The sequence below is a fragment of the Ictalurus furcatus genome, chromosome 17 (assembly GCF_023375685.1).
Source record: "Ictalurus furcatus strain D&B chromosome 17, Billie_1.0, whole genome shotgun sequence".
Classification (NCBI taxonomy): domain Eukaryota; kingdom Metazoa; phylum Chordata; class Actinopteri; order Siluriformes; family Ictaluridae; genus Ictalurus; species Ictalurus furcatus.
In genome coordinates, this window is record NC_071271.1 from 17,524,646 (window position 1) to 17,542,601 (window position 17,956).

General features: G+C 37.1%; 1 protein-coding gene across 1 annotated transcript; it reads left to right on the forward strand.

Moving 5' to 3' along the window:
- Nucleotides 1-912: 912 nt before the first annotated feature.
- On the forward strand, nt 913-17,917 carry foxn1 (forkhead box N1). Its single transcript, XM_053647250.1, has 10 exons — nt 913-2,091; nt 5,011-5,088; nt 8,104-8,232; nt 8,866-9,201; nt 10,358-10,465; nt 11,016-11,143; nt 12,464-12,560; nt 13,991-14,198; nt 15,111-15,548; nt 16,830-17,917. Exons 3-10 carry the CDS (start codon nt 8,125-8,127, stop codon nt 17,114-17,116), a joined length of 1,710 nt encoding a protein of 569 aa, XP_053503225.1. The 5' UTR covers nt 913-2,091; nt 5,011-5,088; nt 8,104-8,124; the 3' UTR covers nt 17,117-17,917.
- The last annotated feature ends 39 nt before the right edge of the window (nt 17,918-17,956 follow it).

Consider the following 17,956-nt stretch of genomic DNA (forward strand, 5'->3'; position numbering starts at 1 on the left):
GCTCCAAATACCAGTCAATTTTTGTGCAAAAACCTTAAGGCTTCTGCTAGAACACTTAAGATGAAGAGGAATTTCACCTTTCAGCATGACAATGACCAAAAACAAACCTCCAGATCAAAAAAGGAATGGCTTGACCAAAACAAGTTCAAGATTTTGAACTTAAACTGGAGTCCAGACCTAAATCTAATAAAAAATCTGTGGGGTGACCTGAAGAGAGCTGTGCACAGAAGATGCCCAGTCAATTTTGACAGAGTAAGAATGCATTTGCAAGGAAGAATGGCAAAATATTACTAAGTCAAGATGTGCCAAACTGATTGAGTCTTACCCAAAAAGACTGAATTTTTTATTTTCCCCCTAAAAGTATTCTTAGTGTTTTTCCCTTTAATTAATAGGTTAAAATTTCACAGTCAAGGTAGAACTGGTTCTGACATGATGTGTGGTTATATATATATATATATATATATATATATATATATATATATATATATATATATATATATATAGTATCAGATGAACTAATTTGGTTGTGTTTGGCATGGACGCTCTTGTGGGTGTGACTTCATTCATTCATGCAGGAGTTTTGCCGCACACCCTGGCAGCTATTTGGACTTCTTTTGGAAGATATATAATTTTATTGCTTTCACCTTGAGCTGAAGCTGAAAGTGAATCATCAAGTTAATAAATCCAGCTGCTGTAAGGATGGATTTATGATTTATGAAATCATAAATCATCTTTGAAACATCAGAGGTTTTCCTAATTTGAACTGATGTTTGTATTTCTTTTCTGCACTCCTGAATTTTACTCAGGATCCGAAGTCAGAGAAACACCAGGCCGTTTGTTTCTCGCCAAAATGGCAGGGATTCAAACATGGTAGAAAAGAACTCTGTGTTTATTCACAGCCATTCAACCACCCTGTTGTAAAGCTGTCAGTTTATGTGTACAACAGGAATGTTCAATGTGTTGTGGTGTATTATTCAGAATGAGAGATCTGTGAGTGTTGCCCGAGTTCACCAGATTTATCAGAGAGCATGCAAAGACTGGCATGTGTGTACTTATGCTCTATCATGCCACATCATGTGCCAAAGTATTTGCCACAATCTATACCCCTTCAGCATTCTGAGGATATGTTATTTCAAGTTGACTCTCCTCAACACTCTTCCAAAGGAATGATCAGTGACAGCATGGAGCAACGTTTTAAGTGGTCACTGGTTGAGGATCAGAAAATTGGATCAAGGCTTTTGTTGAAATTTCTTATCTGTGTTCATCTACTTCATCTATATATCTTAGATGTTTACTTTACAGTAACACTCTTAGTGACGGCTAATGCATCAGTGTAAAATACGAACCTTTAAAGTGCATTCAAAGTTAGATGTTTATATTGAACGTTATCAGGGACTGTATGTAATTTGGCAGCCATGACTTCAGACTACTTGCTTTTATACACAGTATCCATTGTATCATTGTTGGCACCAGTCATGACAGTATAGCAATATGCCTTTCAGACTTGTCTCCACCTGGTTGAAATCCTTGTGCCGAAATGCACGTTGGAGAAAGCAGAGAAATCTTCAGATGTTACAGATGAAGGTGTGGAGAAAGAAAATCAGGGCAGGAGAGAACAGCTGGGTGACCAGCTTAGGGGCTGTTGGGCAAATTGCCTGATAGGTACAGTAATGGGATGTCATATTTAAAAATCCAGAGAAAGAGAAAGAATGAATCCTATCTTCCCAAGCAAGGTGTGTGTATGTATGCATGTGTGTGTTGGGAAACCTGTTGCAGCAGGTCTCTCTCTGCCATGGTTGTGTGGCTCCTGTAGGTTGGCTCTGAGCCAGAGGGAGCGATATCTTTTAACACTGTTTCAGCTGAAACTTCATTTAGCACAGTGAGTTCGATCATTTAGCACAGTGAGCTAGAGTAGAGAGTTAAAGAACAAGAGGGAAAGACAGACAGGTCAAGAGCCCTTCCTAAGCAGCTTTAAGGGGGCGTTCATGTTTGTGGGTGTGCTTGTGAATGATATGCTTATTATGGGCTGAAGCGTGCGAAAGTCTGAATGGAACAAGATCTGAGGAGGGCATTTGCTAGATATACTGTAAGGTAAGTCATATCAGCTATGACAGTGGATTTTGAAATGCATGATACAGACTACTCATGATAATTCATGAAGCACAATGACGCAATGTCATATTTATAACCTATTTCACAACTAATTATGCTAGTTCAGTCTATCAGCTGTTATTTTATATATATATATATATATATATATATATATATATATATATATATATATATGTATATGTATATGTATATATGTGTATGTATATATGTATATATATGTATGCATATATGTATATGTGTGTGTGTGTGTGTATGTATGTATGTATATATATATATATATATATATATATATATATATATATATATATATATATTCTTAAATGTTAAGTCAAAAGGAGGCAACTTCATGTCACACAAAAGGGCACAGGAAGGGCAAACTCAGTTATAGCTGCAGCTGGTATAATACTAATGTAGTCTGGGATTCTAACATGCGTTTATTGATTTGACATTGGGACTTTGTTAGTGATACACTGGAACTAAAATATGACCCAAAATATTTAAAAACCATTTATACATACTTGACATTAATTACAGAATGCTACCTTCATGTCCCTTTCTATTATTTCTTGCATTGTAATAAACAATAAACAACTTTTAAATATGTGCAGCAAATGCAATGCATTACTTTAATTCTTAACATGGAATATTATTTAAGGTTTAAGTAATGGAGGTTTAATTCTCATTAACATACCATCAATTCTTTGGTATTTTTTTAAGAGCACTTGTCACAGGTTTGTGTACAAGTAGTTGCATGTGTAGAAAGTATACTGGAGCATTCCAGTAGAGCGATAAAATCAGTATACTCATATAACCGTCCACATAAATGTCCTCAAAATTGTGTAAAATAAGGATACATTTTAAATATCATACTGCACACAGTCTTAAAGATTTCTAAGTGAATTACAGTATAATAATATTAGACAGATTAACCTAAAGTACTTTTCAGACTATTGTATTGTATTATTTCTGTAAACTGCAAAACACAAACACTATGATGTGCTTTGACATGTGACATGTATGTTGTCTTGGTGACACCACATTGACTTGATGTGGTGACATTTATGAAATGCATCAAAGTCAGAAATGGTTAAACTTTTAAGTCTTTGTGTGACAATGGAAACAGTAGGTTTGGCATGTTTTTGTAGGCAGTGGACCATAACTGTAAAATGAAGTCAGAAAGACATTTGGAAATCTCAGGATCTAAAATCAATGAGAGAGCTAAACTTGTTCCACACATGTACTGTAGGTCGTTCCAGCACAACAGCAATAACCAGGACCTCTTTTTCTTTGCCCTATAAAACCATAAATCAGTCTACACTAACCTGTCAAATTATGCAATTTTTATATATATCCTCTTTTCTCAGATTATTATTATTTTTATTTTTTTTTACTGTTTACAAAATTATACCTTTAAAGCCAAATTATGCACACAAGTAATGAATGATTTGTGATAGATGTTTAATGGTTAAGAGTTGATTACTTGTCTGTCATATAGATTTATGATGTAGTATACTAAAGCAAGATCACATGGTAAATGGTCTGCACTTATATAGCGCTTTTATCCAAAGCACTTTACACTGTGTCTCATTCACCCATTCACACACACGCACTCACACACCAATGGTAGTAGAGCTGCCATGCAAGGTGCTAACTTGCCATTGGGAGCAACTTGGGGTTCAGTGTCTTGCCCAAGGACACTTCGGCATGTGGAGTCATGTGGGCCGGGAATTGAACCGCCAACCGTACGATTAGTGGACAATCCGCTCTACCACCTGAGCCATATGCCAGCGTGATATCCCTCTATGCTGGAAATGCTTACGAATGCATAAAAGTACACATGCAGTTATTATGCAATAAGGCATGCTATAGTAAACACTGTATATGATATTTAGAATAGTTCAATTCAATGTCAAAGTGTTTTCTGGAATAGCAGAATAACATTCCCAGAATAACACTTTCACCAGCAACACATATTTATGTCAAGTATTGCTGTCATGACACATCAAATATAATGTTCGCACAGCACAGAAAGAGTAATTTGGCTAGTATATAGTGACAGACAAACCACAGAAGAGTCAGATCTGCAGGAAGAGCGGTGTGGCACTTATTTTGATGCTTCTGACATTTGCTCTCACTGAATTGCACATCAGAGAAACATTTAAAAAGCAACTTTAACAGCCAAAGTGCAGAGAGGGCAAATAATAAAAAAAAAAATACTACTGACATGATGAATGATATGGTAAAGGGAGAAACACAGTCCATTTGAAATGTCAATCAAAACTAGGTAGGGAAACAAATTCTACAGGATGTTGCATTGACATGCATGAAACAAGTCAGAGATCAGTGAGGTAAATACTTGTTAGATTCACTGTGGTGAAAGTCCAACTGTGTGCACTGATACATGACAGGATCTGCAGCACAATGCACACTAGGCAAGTTGAGCATTGAATGTACTCAAAAATTATTAAACACATTAATGATATGTGTCAAATGAGTAAAATAAAAGAAACTATTCACACACTATAGTTTAGTAAAAGATTAAACCCAAACTAAACAAGTCCTACATGCAAGCAATATAAATTTAAAGCAAGTGATCCCAGTAGACACCGGATCAGATATCATTGAACTCAAGCAGGACGTGAGCTATTCTGTCAGCTCAGCCTTTTCCTTTTTGTACACCGAACTGCTTTCAATCAAGTCACAGAGGTAAAGACATAAAGCATAAAGACATCTCAACTTCCTCTACAAGTCTCACTTACACTGTCACTGTGTTCCGCATGAAGTCCAACTCACCCATCTCTCTTTCACTTCATCTCCATTCTGCAGATAAATTTGCCTTTCTGTGACAAATGCTTCATGGTTTGTTGGTGATTTTAATGAGTCTCTTTCCCCTCTCAGGCTCTTACTGTAAGTGAACAGAGACAGCGTTTCCAGCAACTCACCTGTGGACACGTGTCTTACTTGTTCTGTGATCAGGTATCAGACGTATAAAATAAGAAATATATATTCCCTCATTGCAAAATTGCAGGCAGACAGTTTCACTGTTAGGCTGACTGAAAATGCTGAAAATACACATATACTTGAGAAAGAATTTCAGTGACTGTTAAGAAGTTACACAATGATGAAAGTGGGCAGAACAGCTGACCGCTAATTCTGGACATATTCAGATCTGAGACAATAAAATTACAGCAAAATATAAGGGGTGTGAAGAAGGAAGTCTGTGATTTAAAAAAAAAGAAAAATGATCAAAGTTATTATAATTATTGAGTTTTAATAGTTAGCCTGTTTGTTCACTTGAATGAAATGGGTTTAATTAAACAATATCACCCTGTACTTGAGGTGTTCTGCTGGTGATAACTCAAGAACAAATAATTCTATGCCTTTAATAAATAGCCAAAAATATTATTATATTATTGTACACATACACTCCTGGGCAAAAAAAAAAAAAAAAAAAAAAAAAATGAGCCAAGACCAAAATGGCACAATATTAAGCTTTTAATAATCTTAACAACAAATCATTGGTAAGGAAATTAGCAAAAATTAAACAAAATAGATAAAGTAACTTGGTGATGTTTAAGCCTTGTGGGCTTAAGCCTTGTGGGTAAACTTACAAACAGCTTTTTCATTTTTATTTATTTATTTATTATTTTTTACATTTTATTTTATTTTGACTTTATTTTAATTTTGTACACCCAGACATGTGTTAGTTTGAATTTTACATCAAACATTTTAATCATGATCATGATTTTACCTTTGTGTACAAGAAGACTTTATAAGTGAGTTTCCCTGTTTCTAGCTTTTCCCCACACAGTTCACAAGTAAATGAGCAAATAGTAACACAGGAAGTCTCATTAGTGCATTTGTTGAATTCATGCTACTTTTCTGACCAACGATTTGGTGTTAAGACCATTAAAACTTAATATTTTGCCATTTTGGGCTTAGCCCATTTTTTTTTGCGCAGGAGTGTATAAATAATTAGTATAATATGTGAATACTGGGGTTATATTTGGAGGGTTGAACACTTTTGGGATGAACTGGAATGCTGACTGAGCCCCAGGTCTCCTCACCCAACATCAGATCCTGACCTCACTAATGCTCTTTTGGCTGAATGAACAAAAATCCCCATAGCCACACTCAAGAGTTGAGGTTATTATAATGCAAAAGGGGGACTAAATCTGGAATGGGATGTTGAAAAAGCACATATGGGTGTGATGGTCAGGTGTCCACATAATTTTGGCCATATAGTGTATATCAGCCCAGTAACAAAGAGGGAAAAAAATGTTCACATACAACTTATTTGCTGAAAATACACTGTAGGTGAACATTTTGTTCTAAGAGACTGGATGGTAAAATATACTGAGCTTGATCATTCAGAATGCCTCCATCAGAATAAGAGAGATAATGCTAAAATGACTCAAGACAAAGTTAAAATAAGTCACAAGAATGTTATCTGAGCAAAAGTTGAAAAGCATCTGATATTAATGATTTTAAATGTCACAAGTTATTAGTTATATAAAAAATAAAGAAAAATCATATATATATATATATTTTAATAGAAATAGCACATTTTAACTATTTTCCAAAGCACCACCACCAGAACCAAAAATAAATAAATAAAACCACCATCTTCTTTGTTCCAAACAATAATGTGTTGTTAGTATTAAAACTATTACCATCAATCACAATATGCTGTTCAATACACTGTGAAAGCAAAAACCATTTTCAAGATTAATTACTTAATTTCTTTTTATTTGTATCATGATGGATGTCAGTAGTTTTTTGTGTGTTTGAACACAAAATATGTGTTAATGTCTGTTTGAACTTTTTTGTATGCTGATGGTAACCAACTAAATGTAGAAACTGAACTGTTATAGCACACTTAAGTAACTCCACTATAATCTTCAGTGGTAATGTTACTACATTAACGCTAACCCAACAGTATTTCTGAGAGGATTGACTGATTTAACCCTTTCTCACACCACTACTGTGGAGTGTGTCATCACAAAGAAATTCAATACTGAACATGGGCACCCCCAAAACAGGTAGAAATTCCATTTTTTCTTCTGAGCTCAGAGGCGTGACTCGGGAGTTCGATCCTACAGGACCCAACAACAACAACAAAAAAAACCCCAACACAGCAATGGTATTTAGTAACAAAATGAATAATAATACAATAAAATAATAAAAATAATAGTCATAACCATTTTAACAACTGCACAAAGTCATCATTGTTGTTTTCCCTGACAAGGTTAAACGTGGCAGCTAGTTCTGCATCATTTGCAAATGAATCGGCTCTTTGAGTCAGATCATGTAGTTGAGTATTGGGAGTCTACGCCCAAATTGTGTATTTTGGCTATTAACAGGAAAAAAAATATACAGTACTGTGCAAAAGTCTGTTAGAGATTTTTATTTTATGACTTCTAAATTATCGAGTCAGTACAAAAACGTTTTAGATTTTCAAACATTATTTTTCCAGTACAAAAGTAAAAACAGAAACGTTACAGAAACATGTTTATATGTAGCTAGGTCTGCAAGATGCTCAGTAAAAGTTACCAGCTAATATCCTTCTAAAACTGCACAAATTGTACCCGAGACTACTCTTTTATTTATTTATTTATTTATTTATTTATTTATTTATTTATTTTAAAGCAAATGGTCGTCACACCAAATATTGACTTTGTTTAATTTATTACAGTTTATAGTGCTCGTTATAGTACTTTTTAAATGTAGAAACATTTCATTTGATTATTTTTGAAGGCATCCTCCTTTCTCTACAGAAGTTCTTTGCGTGTGCCTTTTGAAAGACTTTGCACAGTACTGTATCAATTTAAAAGTATTTTTTCTTTTTACCCAATCATTTTGTTTACTATGAGTAAACCTTTGCTTCCTGTTAGTTGTAACATTGTAACGCATACATTAAAAAACTACAGTTCTGAACTGGTCTGCCCTAATGCAATAATAAATATTACTAGGATGATTAATTCTTCCTAGGGTTCATCTTATTGGGGACAGATGTCTACAAATCCAGGATCTTTCTCATCTGCAGTCAGCAGCAGCCTACCCAAAAGCATTCAGGATGCACTGCTGGAATCACCCAGTCTGCAAATGCCACGGTCACAGGTCTGTCTTAGTAAACCTAGTAACCTAGTAAAAAAAAAACTGATATGATTATATGCTCAGTTCCTGTGTTTGAGATGCTCTGTGTCTGCTAAGGGGTTATTGCTGCCAGGCAGCTGCATGCATGAGTATGCACATGCTTCATGCCTCTGTAGCTTGAAGAGGCCATGAACCTCAACACAAGGCACCATCTAAGGACAAGGTGCCCTGGAGGCACAGTGCCTGAATTTAACTTTGTCAGATTTATTTAATGTATTTTAATATGTGACAGCTCATATATCACATCAAATGCTTTCATGTAATGATTATCAGATAAAGGGGCCAAACATTTCTTTGCATTTTTATGCCGTCTTTTAGAGTAAAACTAGGACAGCAGGTGATGTCCTCTCATGATTGAAAGTAACTTATATTTCTGTCTAATTTGAAAGTGGAAAGATATATTTCTAATTTGAAAGTAAAAGATAAAAACAGAAAAAAAAATACAAGCTGTTTTAAAGACTTTTTATGTTTTGATCTTATAAAGTTAAGCGAGCTGATGTGCTTGCTGATGATTAAGATTAAGAATTACAGCCTCACAATTTATTACATTAGTGATATGTTGTGGTTGACACTTTCGCTTTGCTGTGGCATGTCTAGTGTCTGAAATCCAGCAGCACTCAGGGCTCTGTCACCAGCTCTCAGAGAGACAGCGTCCTCTACAGGCTGAAGAGTGGGGCTGCAGAGCACTTCAGAAGACACAGTGTGGATGGGAGTTGTATGGACCTGGAGTCCGACTCAAGCAAGGACCAGCGCTTTCACCCTTATGGGAGGCAGTACAGTGATGGAGAAGTCATTGGATCTTCGCTGTATTGCTGCCTCAGGGAGAGTAAACTATCAGAATCCCTTACTCCAGCTAACACTGACATCACAGACCTACAAGAGCAGAATTGCTGGACTTCACTCAGCACCACTTTACAGTCCTCTATGTTTATGGTAAGAGGTTAAATAGAGTGAGTTTTTGTTGATCTTTCAAGATTAATATGATTGAACATCTTGAGTGTGATCCATATTCAGTTTGGTAAGTGAATGGTGGCAAAATAGTTTACATTCATTGATTTAAAATTAATATAAAATTAAAATGAAACATTTTATTATTCCTAGGAGATGGCTTTTGGGTCAGTCATGTCAAGACAATTTACAAAATCAGTATTATTCAGTTCAATGTACTATACATGGCATTTTAGTCAAAAATGAGTTACATAAACTGGAGAATATTTTATTCTCCTGTGGTGTTATTTTTAGTGTAACTCACAAATGAACATGGTTTTGTAAGGTTTTACCTGCATGCCAGTCATCTACATATATGATGACAGAAGAGAGCAGATTTGAAGCATCGGCTGATTTTCAAAAGAAAAATGTATTGAGTTATACAATTTAGTGAGCTATTAGTATCTCTTAGTGAGCTACTGATAATGATTGCAACAAAATCAAAACAGATTCAAAATATTCACAGATCAAAAATCCACTTTCTAATTATATCTAAATGTAGATTACAGTACTGTTATGCCTGCTGAAATGTCAAAAACGCTGACGTCCCAGATCTCAAAGTGAGTCTTTAAGCTTGTCACCTTAATAACCTTATAATACTAATCTCATGAACCACTAGCTTGTAGCCAGCATCCAGAAATGGTCAAATGTTTTTAATCCTTCATGGGAGAAAGACTGTTTCATTTTTGTTTACTTCAGAATAGCAAAGTAGGATATTGAATTAATATTTAGCATTTTAGAAATAACCTACTGTCATTCTGATTTGGGTCACCACAGCATACTTTGTAATAGTATCCCAAAAGAAATCCACCAATGGTGACGAACCTGAAAGCAGGCAAGGGGCAGGTTAAAAAAAAAAAAAAAAAAAGTAATGTAGCAGTCTTTAAGGAGGAAGGTGTAGATAGAGAATGAGCCTGTCAGATCATTGAGAAGTCAAATCTTGCCAGTGCAGTTGCATTGCCAGCGGCTAGACTTATTTGAGTACAAGAATGTTAGACAGGCAGATGTGATTGCAGATAACTCCACTCTAGAGCAATATTAACATTAATGAATTACTTTGTATATACGTGCCAAATAATCTTACGGGCTGTTTTCGGGGCAGGGAGCTGAAGAGAGCACGGATCAAATGCAAAACAGGCCTGAGGATCCACCTAATTATTCCTCGTCTACCCACAGTGCATACAGCACCCTCAGTCCCCTGCACCAACAGGTAAGCTGTGTGTGTCTCCATATGCATACTTTGTATAAGTATACGCAGTTATGTGCAGTGATATGTTGTGATATTTTTTCATGCACTGTGGAGAACAATGAAGACATTTATCCAGTTCCTACTTCTGTTTTCCCAGTGCATTCTTATTTACCCTGAAAAGCCAATATCAGTCCCACAGCTGACCTCTTAACATGTATCAACAAGAAATGCCTCATTTGATAACAGAGGGATCGTTTGGAAGTGTTTCATACTTGCAATCAAAACATTGGCAGAATTTTCTCTTACATATTCTTAATGACAGAATAGAAAAAAAAACAGTACAAGACAGCTCAACATGTGTACAGTGTCTTAGGAAATTAATGTGCGGTTTTGTAGAAACTCTGGGCAAACAGTTTTGTGATTCAGCCATGATTCAAAATTATTTGCAGAAATGACAATGGATTACAAGCTTGGAATGCATCTTTTATTATACTTGTTCAGCACACAATTGATAAAACTGTTACTGTGTGGAATTTACTGCATGGCATTCACTTTAATGCATTTTCTCCAGTTTCCAGGCGAATATTCATCGGGAGGACTAGACGTCAGCCCACGCTATTCTTACCAAAGCCTCTCTCCACAAACCAGTCGAGATGGTTCAGTCCAGCCGCAATACCCCAAACCCATCTACTCCTATAGGTAAGTACACAAGCCTCCTTCATCCTGTGCTAAAGTAACACACCTGCCCTCAACAAATCACTCCCTGAGGCATGCAGGTGTGCGGAACTATGTACTCAGTTTATGACATCTGAGCTTAATATTTTCCTATAGTGCAGACATTTGAAGATACAATATCAGCGATTTAGCTCAATTTATTTTCTGAGACACCCCAGTCTGCAGCATATAAATGGAGCTTTGTTTTTTGTCAAGCCTAGAATTCCTGTAATGAATTTTTTACATTCATTTACAAATGAATTATTTGTAATTATTTGTACATACATGCACAAATAAATCAGGTTTTTGGATTATAATAAAGTATTACCACTACAACGTTATAATATTGTGGAGTCATGGAGGCATACATTACAGTATTGGGAATCAGTACAGGACAGTATTGGCATTTCAGCACAGAGGAATGCTTGTCAACATTTTCATTGCTATTCCACTTCCACTTCCATGAGATTTTAAAACAGGAAGACGAAAATAGCGGAAAAAGCTCAAAATTAACCAGTTTTCTCCTACCATTCCAATGAATAGATGCTAAGATTGTCTTTTATGATGTGCGATACGAACACCTCTGTTAAAATCTCAGAAAATGTAGTTTAGTGTTTCTTTAACAAACCGGAAACTTCATCTTAATACACCCTAATGTTAACAAAATACAAAGTAAGGTTACACAGGTACTAATTGACGCTTGTTTATTCGATCCATGACTAAAATTAAGTTCACAATTGGACTAAATGTTGATTACTTACTGAACTTTGGTATCTAGGTGTAAATATTGAGACTTGCTTCAGCCTCAGTTCTCAATTTTTTCAAACTAACTTGTTAATTAAGGTGTTGATTTATTGTAGACTTAATTTTCGAATTTTTAGTTGAATCTTTAGTTTAATTGGTTTATTATTATTTATTAATACACGTTAGTTACTTTGTTAATGTTACTTATGGTGTTATTAATGCTGATTCATGATTTATTCGTGTTAAATAATGTGCTAATGTCAGTTAAGGGAATGTTAATGTCAAATGTTACTATTAGCTCTATTATAAAGTCTCACTGAATGTGAACGCGTGGAGTTCAGGACTTGTGTGGTTTATATAACAGTCTGAGTACTGCATGCCGAGCATGTTCAGCCTGGCAGTAATGGAGTCATTAGACTGTATTAGAGTCCTGGTGTATGTTTTTGTGGCTCATAAAATCTCAATTCCCCATGTTATCTAAACACAGAAAGTTTAAATATAATAATAGATCAATTAGTAATCTAAATGTTTCAAATCTTTTCCTCATATTTTTTTTTTCAGCATTCTTATTTTCATGGCGCTGAGGAATAGCAGGACTGGCAGCCTGCCTGTGAGTGAGATCTACAGTTTCATGACAGAGCACTTCCCCTACTTCAAGGTACTCTCACTGGCCTTACCTCTTAACTCCTGCAATGCTGCTCTGTCCCATGATCATGCGACAGAAGGATCTCCTACTTATATTTATTTCTTAGCATTTTGGTAGGGAACTGACACACATTTGTACTGATCTTCATGGAAAAAACTATGTTTCTTTATGAAAATGATGATTAGGTATGTACATGGGATGCCTTTCCACTGCTCCTGGGGACATCATCCTGGCAGAGTCCCAGTCATGATCAATGATAGAATCTCAAACACAAATGGAGCTCTGTGGTGGAGCTGCCTTGGGCTATGACCCGTTATGGCTTGATTTCTATGCCTTCTCCTGCTGACTTGGTTTGGCCTTAGACAGGCTTAACTAAGGAAGAGATTAACATGGCACTGTGTTGGTTGCAAGGCAGGTAAACACAAGTTCAGTTAGCAGCTCCAATCATTTTACACTACTGTACTATACAATGTGTGGCTTTGTAGAAATGATAGAACATGTTTATATTTATTTTTACATTGGTATGTGAATGACATAATAATATTACTCTTCTGTGTGTAAGGCACATTTTTTTCTGTGATGTCAATACTTTAACTTGGTAAATGGTCTGCACTTATATAGCGCTTTTTTTAACCTTAGCGGTTCCAAAGCGCTTTACACTGTGTCTCATTCACACATTCGCACACACACTCACACACCAATGGTAGCAGAGCTGCCATGCAAGGCGCTAACTTGCCATCGGGAGCAACTTGGGGTTCAGTGTCTTGCCCAAGGACACTTTGGCATGTGGAGTCACGTGGGCTGGGAATCGAACCTCCAACCCTACGATTAGTGGACAACCCGCTGTACCACCTGAGCCACAGCCACCCCAAACTTCATTAAGTAGTCTTATTTATGGTACAGTATTTCATATACATATATATTATATATATATATATAAATAATATATGTTCTTTGCATATTTACTTATAAACTGAATGATTGGCATGGGTAATGATGGCGCCATTCAGTATTTTTCTTAAGAGCTGCCAAGCATCAGTCATGAGTAGTCTCCAGGCATAAGTTAAATTGATGCAAAGGTTAAATTCCTTATGTATTATCTCAGGATTGGTTTTGGTTGTCAAATTAAATGAGCTCTCTTGCAGTATGAATCACAATAAAGAAAAGGGAAACTTGTTTGTGGAAACCTGATGAAAATGACAAACAATTACTTCTGCACCACTATGTCAAACCTCAAGTAACCTTGACTTCTCTTATCTGCTCCAGATCTGCCATTTAGTCATCTTTAGACATTTTTAGACATCTTTCCAAAGTTTGCAAACAGACACCACTTTTCAAAGACCTGAGCCCTTTAAAGACTTTGTACCTTTACATGACAGCATGTCCTGCATGTAGAGAGGCAATATTCTTCCCAGTCTCAGATTTCATTTCTGCTCGATCAGACAGCACCCGATGGCTGGAAGAACTCAATCCGTCACAACCTCTCCTTGAACAAGTGCTTCGAGAAAGTTGAGAACAAGAAGGGGAACTCGTCACGGAAGGGCTGCCTGTGGGCTCTCAACCCAGCCAAAGTGGAGAAGATGCAAGAAGAATTGCAGAAGTGGAGGAGGAAGGATCCTGTGACAGTGCGAAGGAGCATGGCCAGACCAGGTGAGCACAGCTTGGCTGATGGAAGGTACACAGCGAGGCTTATTATTAATAATATCGTTACTTTTTTTTCATTTCATTTGAAAGAGAATGTGTTTGAATTGTAGAACATTTTCAGGCACATACTTTCACCAGCCACTTTATAGGGAACACCTCCACAGTGGGCACTGGCTTACCGTAATTGGACAGTTGAAGACTGGATGTCTAGTTTTGGTGAATATGTACTCAATGTTGCCTCAGATTCCTGTTCTTAGCTTACAGGAGTGGAACCCAGTGTGGTCTTCTGCTGTTGTAGCCAATCCACCTCAAGATTCAACATGTTGTGCATTCTGAGATGCTCTTCTGCTCACCACAGTTGTATAGAGTGTTTATTTGAGTTACCGTAGCATTCCCGTCAGCTTGAACCAGTCCGGACATTCTCCTCTGACCTCCCTCTTCAACAAGGTGTTTCTGCCTGCAGAATTGCTCCTCCGTGGACTGTTGTGTGTTTAAATCCCAGGAGATCAGCAATTTTGAAATACTCAAACTAGCCATTATACAAGCTATGGTCAAAGTCACTGATATCACATTTCCCCCATTCTGATATTTGATGTGAACATTAACTGAAGCTCTTGCATGCTTTTATACATTGCACTGCTGTCACATCATTAGCTTATTAAATAATTTGAATAATTACATGAATAATTACAAGTGTTCCTATTAACACATGCTGAGTGTATATCCTATGGGTTGTATTTAATTTTTGTCATATAAGCCATGGAAGTTGTGAGCTGTGTTACTGTCATTCATACAATTCTTCAGGTCCTTAATTATGTGCACTTTCACACAAGTGGTGTTTATTTTATTGTAATTAGTGAGGAATAAAGTTAAATATCTTTTGTGCATATTCCAAACAATAGTGTCTCATTCTTGCAGAGTTACTGGATCATCTTCTGGGTGATAGACCAGAGAAGCCCAGGTCCCTGTCTGCCCACCTCAGCAACCACACACACTCTCAGTTTCCCAGAGTCAGCCTGCCTCCCCCATACACACCCACTACTCACCAAAGAAGACCATACTACAGTTATTACACTTTACCATCACAAACTGTCTCCCAGCAGCTCCCATACCTGCCCTCTAGTCCCCCAAGCTTCTCATTCTACCCCTCCATTCCCCAGCAGCCCAGCACACAGTTGCCACCTAGGACTGGCAGCCTGGACTCACCCTTACCTGCACAAACACCGCCAAGCTACAGTGCTGCTCTACAGGCCAGCCACAGTGCTTTGGGAAGCATGCAGGAGCTCCTCATGGAGGGGGACCTGAGTAACGACGTAGACATGCTCAATCCAAGCCTAACGGACCTGCAACTCCATGGTAGGAAGTCAGCCATACAAACAGAAAAAACTTACTACACAAGCCGTCTTTGGGGTTGGTGATCAAATATTTTCATTTGAATGTTTCTATAAGGGTATGGCAGTATATTACAATATGAAAATCATTGATAGTGGTATTACTAATGATATCAGAAAAAGGTTATTAAGGCAGCATAATGGTGCAATTCCAGGGTCTGGGGTGAAATCTGTCTATGCAGAGGTTTACATTCTCCTTGTGTCTGTATGTTTTACTCTCATTTCCTCCCACCTGAATCTACCTTGACCAAGATAAAGTGATTACTGAAAACGAATAGATAAATAAAATATCCTTATTTCCAAATGCAGTGAGCCACAAAGATATGGTATGATATTTGGTAATACCTTATTTGGATAGCCCACTTTATAACAAGTCACAAACCATCTCAAGAACATGTCATAAAATGTATCAGAAGAGTCCACATGAACTGAACTTTTATTAGGGATTAGGGATGAGTCTATAAAGTGTGTATAGATTATCTGTTAAATGTCAACCATCTAGCGGGGCACGGTGGCTTAGTGGTTCGCACACTTGCCTTGTACCTTTGGGGATAGGGGGTTTGAATCCCACCTCTGCCCTCTGTGCATGGAGCTTGCATGCTTTGGGGGTTTCCTCTGCATACTCCGGTTTCCTCCACTATTCCAAAGACATGTGCTGTAGACTGATTAACATTTCAAAATTGTCTGAAATGTGTGATTTACCCATTTTTATGGGTGTGTAAATGTGAGATTGTGCCCTGCAATGAGTTGGCATCCCATCCAGGGTGTCCCCTGCCTTGTGCCTTGCGTTCCCTGGGATAGGCTCCAGGCTCCCAGGTCCCCTGCGACCTTGTGTGGGATAAGTGGTATGGATGGATGTATGGATGTCCATGAGTTGTTTAACAGTATTTGATAGGCTGGTCGATGATAGTCACCAGGCAGATAAAATCTAGAACTTTGAAATGTTCTGGGGGTTCAGGTTAAGATTCAATGTAGAACCCTACAAATGAGTCGGAAAGGCTTCAATGGATGCAATGAACCCCTAACCATATGAAGAATAGTATTAGAGCGCTTTTAGGCAATATGGGAGAAACACCTAGAAGATGGGCTATTATAAATTTTGAGAAAAAAAATTCCAAATGAAAAATTACAGAACAATTGTATTTCTGTATTCCTATGATTAACTGTTGAAGAAGTTAATGATCTTATCTTTAGCTCTTTTAAGTTTGTTAATATACAGTCTAACACATCATATCACTCTCTGCAGGTTATCTCTGGGAGGAGCTCAGGAATGACAGTTTGGCTTCAGACCCACTGACGCTTATGGACATGTCCACCATGTCTGACCAGCTCAGCCCTGATCATGTCGGGGATTATGGGAAGGGCTGTGTCTCAGGTAGTGGAGAGGTAAACACAGCTGGATCAGAAACAGCACTGCAGGCGAGTGTTTCTGATCTCTACGTCACTGGACTCTGTTCAAGCAACTTCACCAGTGCAGACAACATGTCAGGTCTCCATCCCACCATGACAAACACTCCAATTGCCCTGCTTTGAAGCGCTGTTTTCATTACAAAAGCCTGTTCTACACTAAACTTCATAATCAGTCAGTATCAGTGAAATTGTATGCTGAAACACTGTTGGACTGAAAATCTTGACTATAGTTTTATGATTTTTTAAATTTTTTATGTTTAGGGTATAACCATTTAGAATACCAGTTAAGTATGGCAATGCATTATCTAAATGCTGTGTGGAAAAGCTTTTTCAGGGTGTCACTCATTATCATTAGGTGTAGTTGACACAAGCAAAAGATAATCTTAGCACTGTAGATCAAGATGCATTACTGCAAAAAAACATTTTGCACCATCCTAGTTGGCTGTGATGGCTTTTATTACTTGTCCGACAGCTGAAATTTCTGCCTTACCTTTAAACCAATCTACATAGTTTAACCCTCAAATAAGCCATTCATCTAAACTTCTATTTACATCTCAATTTTCAGTCACTACAATTTTCAGTTCTTTGGTAGATTGACAACAAGATATCAGTGCTGATATTAAATCCAGGTAACATTTTATCTCTTGGATTTGGAGTTTATTCCAGTACCAGTTTATAGCACTGGGTGGCAGTAAAGAGCTCCTCTAATATGCCAACGCTGCCAAATCATTTGCAGGGGTAGAGATGCTCCAACAGTGTGCATGTCAGCAACAGCAGACTGATCTTTGGGTTCTCGTATATTTTACGAGAATAGATGCCTTTGGGATAATTCATACGGAAATGATTCAGTGGTTTTAATAGGACATTATTGTCTATTGTGCCAGAGCTGTTAACCAGAGCACTAGGCATATTTATTTTATACTAAATGTAAATTGAAAGACAGTCTGTGTACTCTTCCTTGAT

What these genes read in the sequence shown, in the direction of transcription:
- foxn1 (XM_053647250.1), top strand. Translation starts at nt 8,125, where the DNA reads ATGTCTACAAATCCAGGATCTTTCTCATCTGCAGTCAGCAGCAGCCTA. An exon ending in TGCAAATGCCACGGTCACAG is followed by an intron (nt 8,233 to 8,865) that starts GTCTGTCTTAGT and finishes TGGCATGTCTAG; the next exon opens with TGTCTGAAATCCAGCAGCAC. An exon ending in AAACCCATCTACTCCTATAG is followed by an intron (nt 11,144 to 12,463) that starts GTAAGTACACAA and finishes TTTTTTTTTCAG; the next exon opens with CATTCTTATTTTCATGGCGC.